General features: G+C 42.6%; 1 protein-coding gene across 1 annotated transcript; it reads left to right on the forward strand.

Annotated features, from left to right (window-relative positions):
* Positions 1-435: 435 nt before the first annotated feature.
* LOC142761788 (uncharacterized) lies at positions 436-9,837 on the forward strand. Its single transcript, XM_075890636.1, has 6 exons — positions 436-656; positions 7,191-7,362; positions 7,972-8,007; positions 8,422-8,586; positions 8,697-8,744; positions 8,949-9,837. Exons 1-6 carry the CDS (start codon positions 542-544, stop codon positions 9,205-9,207), a joined length of 795 nt encoding a protein of 264 aa, XP_075746751.1. The 5' UTR covers positions 436-541; the 3' UTR covers positions 9,208-9,837.
* The last annotated feature ends 1,075 nt before the right edge of the window (positions 9,838-10,912 follow it).

Here is a 10,912-nt window from a genome sequence, read left to right on the forward strand (position 1 = left end):
ATGAATTCCCACAAACATTTTTTTCAGTCTCCAGCATTATTCAAATAAGCATCTGAAAAGAAACTGTTTCAATAAGTATGTAATAGGCTTGATTTTCTGAGCAACATTATGCCAATTCAACAGAGAAAGCTGAGTATATCTTTAAGAGTCTAGGCAACTGCACAGTCATATGAGTGGTTTTGCTATATTTTTTAACAGCTTCATGAAAATTGTGTATTGTAATAATTGATATACGTTCCTGTTTTGTGGTGTATATGTCAGTAACTTGCCTTTTCATGCATCATTTCAAATTATTGGACAGTTTCTCTCTGGAGACGTAATCACCAGGCACATGCCAGTGCACTGAAACATCATGTAAGAGGGCTTTCAATTGTTTTCCTAGGGATAATCTTTGGCATTGTCACTTGCCACAGCACAAGCCAATTTATTTCAAAATGACGTTGCAGCAAAGGCAGTACATGAAGTGGCACCCAGTCTGAATTGTGATTTGGAACACTGTGTGGAAATATCACCTGAGCCAGTGCATCAACTGAACCACATTATGGATAAATCGGTTCAAGTGCGACTGCAAGCCTCTCATAAAGAATCACAAGCAAATGAAGAAAAAATTCTGTCAACAATTGCTACGCAAACGGAACCTCAAGCTGTTTGTTCAGGTACGTCCCTGCATTTGCCGTAATATAGAAAGAAAAGTGCAAGCAAAGCTACTGTCACCCTGTCTGTTGTTTCAGTGTTAAGTTATCGATGAGAGAATAGCAAATACAATTGATACAAAGGTGTGAGTGGTGTGCCCTCTTTTACGAAAGGTTACAGTTGCTGCCCAAGCATCCCTGGTCCTGCGCTCCTTCAAGTGCTTTTATGCGAAAAAGATGCCCGGCGCGATTGATCCCTGTTTGGGCTGCGACATTACACAACCCTCGCACGCTTTCACTTTGATGTAGAAAGTATGATGAGCGGGACAATATTATCGAGTCGGAATTTATACACAACCTGACGACGACAAAGAAAATGCACCTCAAGTGTTCATATAGTTGCTGTTGCAGTGATGGAGGCAACATTGTGTGCGTTCGTTTTGGTCGTACTGGCAAGTGACTTGGGACCTAAAACCTAACCTGAGCTAAATTATATTGCAAAAGAAAAAAATCTCCATAGGAGACGTTTTTTCAGAGTACTTTGTCAGTTGCGTTTAATTTCAAACCCGCTAAAATAAAGGATACTGTATGTGTCAATATTCCATGCTATAATGCCGTCCCGATGCTATGGCACACCATAGCATCAGAACATGGGAAGTGGCACCAGGCAATACCTCCATTGCAGCTAAATCTTGCAATGAGGTCCTCAGGTATGGCGGGCTCCATTCCAACCGCTGCGCTAATTGCTATGGTCAGCCTAGGTGGTTGTTGGCCTGCTGGCTTAAATGCAAATGGTATCATGCCAGTCGTTTTGAAGTGGTCAGAATGATATTATGAGAGCAATTGAATTGTATTTAATTGTCTGGCATGTTGTCACTATAGCTGACAAGAAGTTCTGTTCTTGCACTGGGTTCCTATAGACCTCTGCATTCACGTTGCGGTGTGCCCCATTAAGGGTGCAGACGGGTCTTTGGGACGAAAAAGGGACAAAAAAATTTATTTTTTAAAATTTACATATTTGGTTTCTGCAAGTATTTTTCTCTCTCTCTCTGCAAATTTTCACACACCAGGAAGTGGTAATTTTTTTTATAATGTCATTCTAACTGTCCAGATTCTTGTTGCTGTTATCGTATTTACTCGAATGTAACGCGAGGAGTGACTTTTCGGTGCCAAAAAAAAAAAACACAAATTTAATGCGAGTAAAGTGGGGGAAAAGGTACCTTTATTTGCTGCACATGGTAGTGGAAAAGACATCCCAGTTTCTAAATATGAAGCGAGTTTTGTTCATTCGTCGCTTTCATCGCCGGTGGTCGAGCCCTCTTTGTCACTTTGTTCCTACCAGATGAGGTCATCCTTTGTGCCATCCATATAGTTTGATATGCAGCAATTTTTAAGCGCCCGAACTATCATGTCGAGCGGCAGGCTCGACATGATAGCGATAACGGGGAGCTGTGGCTGAGTTTCCCGCATCAGCTTCTTCACTTCGGGTGTCAGGTGGCTTCGAAATTAGTCGAGGACTAGGATGGAGGTGGGGTGGAGGAGCGCGCCTGGCCAACAGCACCACCTGATCCAGTCAAGCATAGACGAAGTGTCCATTCAACTTTTTTCTTGGCAGCGTACAATCACATCCCTGGAGAACAGCTCCTTTGACATGGTTTTGTGCTGTAAAATGATGTATGGCGGCAACTTGCGCTCATCCGCCAAGCAGGCTAGCATCACGGTTAGCTGCGTTTTCTCGTTACCTGTTGTCCTTATGGGAACTTGGGGGGCACCTGTTTCGCTGACAGTCCTTGGCGTAGGCATGTCCAAGAAAACGAGAGTCTGGTCTGCGATGCCAATGTGCCCCAACGGCATTTGCGACGAGTGGCGCAGTTCGAGCACATAGCGCTGAAACTCCACTCGCTTCGCAATCTGCTGGTTGCTTTTGCCTTATCGATGTTGTTCGCCGGAGGAAAAAATCCATTTCTTCGCATGAAGTTTTGTGCCCATCCACGTGAAGCATTAAAGTTCTCCCACGGGATTCCCATCTATCGAGCTATGTCTTGGGCTTTCCTCTGAATCAGCTCAATGTTGAACCCGAATAGGCGATTCCGCTGCTCAATCACAAACTCCGCCACTTTTTTTTTTCGAGTTCTCTGACGGCCACAACGAGGTCCACGGAAGCGTTTTCGGCCGGGCTCACTCTTGAAGAGCGCTTCACACTGGAGCCTCCACCCACGGGTAGTAGATGCTGCCACGTCTAGCCATCGAGCCGCGGCTGAGTTTCCGATTTCCTCAGCTATCAGTACTGCACTTTTCTTAAGGCGGGCTTCGTACTGAACTCGTCGCGCTGCTATTTGCTCGAGCCGAGGTCGCGGAAGTACAAAGCAAACGAACCACCCATAAAACACGTCGCCATGTGCACGTGCCAAATAATAGGATTGGACTGGATTTGATTAGATTTCGCCAGTGTGCATATGTTGCCCGTACAATGTTGAAAGATCGTTAGGTTTGTCGTAGCCATTTTAAGGAACCTGTGAGGCGGCACCACCAAGGCACGATTTGAGGTGCTTTGATCATAAGGGGGACCCCCAAAATCACTTTAGAAAAATTTTGAAAAAAACTCTCGTTACATTCTAGTAAATACGGTAACATGCAGACCTGCGAAAAATGGGGAACCGACTTTGAGGCTTCTTTATAATTGGTCGGCACATGTGTTAGAAGCTCTGCTACGAATTTATGGGCACCTTTATGAGGATTGCAAAACATGCACACCATGATTGTTGCTTTTTGAAGAAGCTGTGTGTTTTCAGTTTTTTCCGTTTTTCTCAAAAAAGTAAATTTAGGACTGTTCAATTTTGTAGCCTTAATATCTCTGCAGCTAGGGCAGGTACAACAATAATTCTTTCTGCAGTGAAAACTGTATTTGTGCAGAATGCGATTATGGGAGCAGAATTTAGAGGATGAGCCTTTTTAGTTAATTACTTATCAAAATTTTAACACAACTCCAACTGCTTTTAAAAATAAGTAGTTAATTTTGCTGTAAAATAAGCAAGAAAAGCCAAAAACAAAAAAAAAACTTGCATTATTTCACTCTATATTCATTAGTCTATGTTGGCATATCTTAAATATCATTTCTAATAAGCACTTTTTTTTTCTATGGCGGCCTTAAACAATAGGGGGTGCACTTAAGCTATCTCAGGAACAAGATGAGTTGCAGGAAAACTAATTAAATATTTGAAATCAGCAGAAAAAACTGCATAATCCTGTGCAGATGGATCATGGTCACTGAAGAAACAAACAAAAGAGGTCTAAGACCAGTCTGCCCCCTTAAATCTGAGTGCCCATTCGATTTGCTGCACGAAGCGCAGCGGCAGCGTTAGAGTTTTTAACGGGTGAGCTGTTTAAAAGCCACCGCTGGCGATTTGTCGAGGCCAGTGGATCTCAAATAAAAGGTAGTGGTTGTGCTCTTTTGCCAGTTTACATTTAAGGGCTCATTTTCCTTCATAGACGTAGCATTAAAGAGATCTAATAGACAATCATGCCAACGTAAAGTATAGGGGATGTACTAGAATTACTATGTAATTGTGAAAAAAGAAAAGTCGATGAAAAGATAACTAGCCGTGAGCAGAAACGGAACCTGCGACCTTCGAATCATGCATCTGATGCTCTAGCAAGTGAGCTACCGTGGTAGACCCTTTATCAGCCTGTTTGGCGTCACGTAGCACGTGAACTTATTACGAGCTGGACGCTGACCATTAATTCCTCGCATAATACCTGAAGGCACCACGTCTGCCAGAACGAGACCCTCACTATGTATCAAGGAAAGAATTATACATTAAAGGGCTCGTTTTCTTTGTTAGACATTATTAAAAAGATCTAACAGACAATCACGCCAAGGAAAGTATTGGGGATGTTATTAGAAGTAATTGTAATGTAAATGCAAAAGAAGAAAAGTAGATGAAAAGAAAAACGAGACCATAAATGAACAATTCTTTCTTTCATTCGTAGTGGAGGCCTCTTTCTGGCAGACTTGGTGCCTTCAGGTAGAATTCAAAGAATTATTGGTGAGCTGCCAGCTCACAATAAGTTCACGTGCTACGTGATGCTAAAAAGGTTGATAAAGAGTGTTTCACACTCCCCACCATGGCTACTGGCGGCGCCGGCTGACGGTCCCACGCTTAATGGACATATATGCCCCATAAAGTGAATGGGGGGATAGCCACCGTGGTAGCTCAGTTGGTAGAGCATTGGATGCGTTACTCGACGGTTGCAGGTTCGGTCCCTGCCCATGCAAGTTATCTCTTCATCCACATTTCTTTCTTTACATTCACATTACAATTACTTCTAATACATCCCCTATAGTTTCCTTGGCATGATTGTCTGTTAGAGCTCTTTAATTCTGGGTCTTACACGTTTCCGTCACTTATGCTGAATGAAAGGCTGAATCCATATATAGGTTGATTACAGATTAATTTTATTGGTCAACTTGAATCAGTGACCTCCGTTCCCACTAAGTGTGTGTAATGACATTTATCACAGTTCGATGGTAGTGATAGAGATGAGGTGCTGCTGCGGTGACTGAGGTCCACAAGGCAGCGATCGTGTCTTTTGTCAGCTCTCTGTTGGTTTGATATGCAAATTTCAGTTCCCAGTACATGGGTGTGTGATAGGTGGCAAGTTGTATTGCATTGTGCTGCACATGATTCCCTGTCACTAATTAGTTTCAACTAGCAATCACCCTTCTTGATATTAAAGGCTTTAGGTAGCAGTGCTGGTCTGCCAAGGCGAAAATTGGGCACTACCGTTCTTGTGCTCATGCCCATGCGTGAACTTTACCATAAAAAAAGACTTTTCTATAAGGTGTACTGGGTACACAGTGATGGATTTACCTGCATATGGCTAGCTGTGCATATTGAGGAAAGTGGCTCGTACTTGAATTATACATTTCGTCGATGCTGTCAACTCGATGTCAAATCCCGCTATCTAACCACTTATATTTCTTTCTCATAACAATATCTAACAATATCTGTAGTCCACAAACTTTTTAGCATTTGCATTTAACTCGACTGCAGCAGCTGCAAGCTTGAATGGTTCGGAGAGGTGGTGTCATCTGGTGTATAGTGCACCACAGAGCAAGCACACAAATGAACAAGTATGTTCCCATTCATTCAAGAGGAATAGCTGTTTTTATGGCTCCCAAACCTGTCCAAATCACAGCCATCGTTGTGGGACAGTTCTGAGGAGCTTGTGCATGTGGCACAGGGAGACATGGTATGACTGCTGCCCTATGATCATCTTCCTGCTGAGCACTTGCTCTTCGCAGCTTTCATATTCTATGCTAGTTAGGCTGGCATGCCTCGCATGAACTCCTGTTTTTACTGTTTAGCACCCTTCACTAAAGTCGTGTTTACACTGAGCGTTCCGGCTGCCGAAAGTGCTCCGAATCTGGTTCGGCGGCGGCGAGATCTGCCGAAAGGGCCCTCTCCGCGCTGATCGCTCTTGAACCAGTTTTTGCGGCGCCTGCCGCCAGATCGGCTAGCCGCGAACCAACAGGGGCGATAGCCGAGAAACTTGAAGAAATGGCAGCGAAGAGCAACTCGCTCGTCATGTCGCAGTTGAGTAGCATGCGCATAGCAGAAATGCTGATTAAATTGGTGCGCAACCACCCTGTCCAGTACGACGAACGTCACCCTAAACACAAAGACAGCTTGCTGAAAGATGACTTATGGAACAACATAGGAAATTAGCTCGGAATGACTGGTGAGTACAAGTTTATGTGCCTCTATTGCTTTGCTCCTTAAATCGCGAGCATCTTATGATGTGGAAATACTCGTGCTTCTCATCCGCTTTGCAACAAGCGTTGAAATACGTGCATACTACTCGTTCGATTGTGCTATTCAGTGCGCTGTTTGATGTCAACAACGGAAATGCTAGACAGACGTCGTGCTCATTGAACGATGGGCTCAGCGATGCAGGTGCTGCTTTAGTTGACATAAACGGCGCAGCAGGCGAGACTGCGCGGGCACTGTGTGCGTCTGTTCACTGCTTGCACTGCGTTGTATCCACAAACGCCGCATGGCTTGAATTTGATTTGCCAACACTGAAAGGCGGCGCGTTTGTGCTGGCTTGGCGCATTGTAAAGACGCATCATTCGAAGCGCGTTTGTGCTGCATTGAATACAGTAGGAACCTAATTTCAAGTCTAGAAGTGTTTCTGAGTATGCTGCTTAGCTGTGTAAATAGATGGGAGTGTGGCTTCTTATTAAAATTAAGTAATGAAAGCATAGGTGTTTTTCTAAACCAGGTACAGTCTGCAGCAGGTCCTCCCCTCCAGATATAAAAATTCATCACTACGTGCAGGGTTCAAAAGAGCACGCATTTTAACGTGCGAGTTATACAGCTATGCATACATAGATTGTCTTGTGCATTACGTGCTGGTCTTCTGCCTCGTAAATATATGCAAGCAACTTACTGTTTTGTGAACCAGCTTGTTATTGTTCCACATTCACACCGTGTTGATATTAACTTTTTAAGGATGTGAAAAGCATGCCTAATAAGTGAACTGAATTCTTCACAGGAATGCAAGCATATGCCAAATTTAAAAACCAAAAGGACACATGTACAAGACACAAAAACAGGATTAAAGGCTCCATAGAAAGTGATGCAGGGGCTGGAGATGTTTCCAATGTGAAATGGGTGCATTTCGAGGCAATGATGTCTATGATGGGTCCCATACACAAAGAACCAATGTAAGCCAAATTTTGTGATTCTTTTTTATTTTTATAAATCAATCAATGCAATGAAAGTGTACAAAACTTTAAAGGAATATACAAAGACGTAATTCTCTCTTGTATGCAGAATTACTGGCCACAATCGCACATGCTAAAAAGGAAATCACAGTTTGTTTACTTGCACAAGTCAACAATTCATTAATGCTTCTACAACGAAATACGTCAGCTGAGTACAAATATTGCAGCCACGATGAGCTGATAGAACGGTAGATCACTACTGCATAAGACTCTATGCTTCCTAGTTATGCTGTAGTTTAGCAAGTTTCAGGGTGGCACATCAGTAAACACATACACACACAATACAAAGCACAAAGTAAACGTTTAATAGATACTGATGTGCTGGCCTCACTACTTGCTCTTGTCAAATAAGCCCAACAACTAAATCACCATACTTTTATTTACCAAATCATGAAGACTATAATGAGGAAGGAATTACACCAGATGGCATTAACATATTTGATTAGTAAATGTCTATAAAAGGAACACGATGTACTGCATAACTTGCTCATCGAAATTTTTGGAGGCCTGATTGCTGTAGAATAACGAAAAAATGTTAATGTTTTCCAGCATTTCCACAAACGTAGGATTCATCAATCCCGATCGGTAAGTTGCAAGAAAGGTACCAAAATAACTTTGCCAGCAGGGAAATGCATGATACTGCTTAGAAGATGATGAGAACATTTGCTATTACCTAGAAAGCTATTTTCTGCATGCCTACCAAAGATGCTAACAATCAAATGAACGGGTCAAGGAATGGATGTGGTGAGAGTGAATGCTGTAAGGTGCACTTTTTTTGTGAGTCAAGCAAATAGAGCTTGCAGTGCAAAAGCACGTTACTTGAATAAAGTTACCAGCACTTGTGCATTGAGAAAATAGTGTTTAACCAGTATCTTATCTCCTAATGATGCCGTGCTTTTGGGACATTAACCGACAATAATTATTTTTCATTGAAAAAATATTACGTTTTCCACATCACAAATGTTTTACGCGAGTTCATCTTTCTGACGTTTCACATAGAGCATCAGGTGAGCGGAGTCCGGCGCTTGCAAGTAACAGCAGCAGTTGCAACGCAGAGGAGGGCCAGGTTGATCACGACAGCTATGTCGCAGTTATCTTGGATGAACCACTAGACAAGCCTGCATCTTCATTTGGTGCAACACCCGCAAACACTGAGACAGACAGGTCACAGCAATTTTTTAACATAAAATATCCGAAGTGAAACGTTGAACGTTTCATTTCACTCTTTAGCTGTAGTAAAATATTCATGTACCAAAGAGCAATTTATTTCGTAGGTCAGACAGTGCAGAGGGTGAACAAAATACAAGGAAGCAGGCTGAACGGTAAGTTGTTCCAACGGAAGCATGACAGCTTTTTTTCTTATCTGACATTCACAACTGCTATATGTTACGATACTGCCCTTTCTTGGTGCTATGTCACTCAGTTTCCTTGTTTTTCACTGACAGGCCACACAAGGCACAACGTGAGAACAAAAGCTCCGACAATGTAACGATCATGTGTCTAAAGTAGGCATTGCTTCTTTTCAGTTCATCAAAGACGCTCTGCTGTGTCGACATTGCAAGTGAATGCCTTCACCAACTGCGTGCCAACAAGGCAGCACAGGAACAGCACGACCTTCCCTATTTTTTTGGCATGTCATTGGTGCAACAGCTGCGCTTGTTAAACCCCCACCAGCAGGAAGATGCTATAACAGCAATACAAAAAGTGATGCAAAAAAGATCAGTGAAGCAAGGCTACTTGCATTTGGCAATTAGCTGTCAATGTAAAAGGGGTCAAAGTGCATAAATCCTCCCCCCTCTGAAAACATAAAGGGACATATTTGCCATGTGGCGATGTACTTTTCTGAACTCCTTATGCGAAATGCAATGACAAGCAGGCGGATGACCATTCCCAATTAATATTAGCCTCTTTTTAGTTTTAATCTTCATGCAGTGTTCCTTCAAATTGGAATTTAGCCTAATACTTGCTTTTTTACAACACTGATTCATTTTTTATGAAAGTACACAAAATTAACTTGGTAAAGCAAGTGAAAAGATTTTTATTTTAGGTAAAAGAAAGTTCCATTTTTCGAGTGGCATCTCCCCTAGTTGAAAAACAATATGCATGCAAAGTGTATGTAGCAAGTGTTTTGTCACAGCTTTGTAAATTGAGTTGATTCTGTTGGGCAAGTTGCTTGATATGTATTAAGAATTATAAAAAGCATACCTCAGGACATACAGCATAACAAACATCTCTTGCTTTCGTCTTTGTTTGATTTTCTGTTTTGTGCTACAACATAGTGCTCACTTATTACAACATTGTGTCAGTTGTGTCCTTGTTTACAGCACTGTTTAGTGTTTCATTATAGACATAGCAAAGAGGATCAGGTTGTGTCTCTGCATGACTGTCATGATAACAATAAATGATGCACTCACCACTGTACAGTCTTGTGTCCATTGCTCTCTTGCCAAGGCACCTTGCCGTTGGTGATGAAGTGCTTTGCTAGGAGGTCCCGCATTTTGTAAGAAAACCTGGCAGAAAAATTTCTAGACAGTGAAATACTATACCAGAGCAAAGCAAATTACGCTGCTCGTATGGATGAGCTTTTATTGTGGCTGATGCTATTGCATGGCTTACAATTTTAGGCCCACCGTGAACCTTGCCACATGAAAATATCTTTACTTTGTGGTGGGGCAGCCAGTCTTCGGTAGAGGTGGCAGAGCAGCACTGCTGATATCATCAGCCCTCCAATTGCCTTCGGTGATGTTAGCCTGCCAGTCAACCTGATCAGCTGTCCCGGAGGGCAGTAAGTGCACCGAGATGTCTCCGACTCTTTCATCGTGAAATTGTGAAGGACCACGCATGCAGAAATAATTTGCCGGATGTTATCATCTTTGGCTTTGAAAGGATGCCGGAGGTTAAGCCATCTTTGAACCATTGTGCCAAATGCATTTTCTATCACTCGACAGGCTCAGCTTAGGCGGTAATTGAAAATCATTTTGCTGTGTGCCTCCGCAAAGGTGATAGGTTCGCAGTTGTCTTTTTCTCCTTGAAATGCCTCTTCAGGTCTTGAAGCAAAGAACGGTTGAAAACCTGCATAAACGGTTATCCCCGTACCTACACGAAAAACACATCATCCTAATAGAGCTTAGCAGTAATGCAGCAGAGAACACACAGGGACATGATCAATGAACACATTGTGCCATGTTTTTGTTTCATGTTTATGATAGTTGAGCAAAAACATACTTCCACAGGGAAAGGAAACGTGCTTTCAAGGAGAAGCACCAACATGTGGCCTCAAATTAATAGCACATAGCAATGCACTCCAGTACTAAAAGAAATCAAAGGGGCGACTTGCTTTTCAGAGGATATGGCCGCATCAAGTATGTCTTCAAAGAAAACACTTCATCTCCGACCAAGTAGAAAAGAATACGGCCAATGTTCATCAGTGATGCATCAGGGGGAAATCCTTCGTTCTTTGAAAGGATAATATCAGGCAGTTGACTTTCGC

Source organism: Rhipicephalus microplus, chromosome 3 (assembly GCF_043290135.1).
Source record: "Rhipicephalus microplus isolate Deutch F79 chromosome 3, USDA_Rmic, whole genome shotgun sequence".
NCBI classification, from domain to species: Eukaryota; Metazoa; Arthropoda; class Arachnida; order Ixodida; family Ixodidae; genus Rhipicephalus; species Rhipicephalus microplus.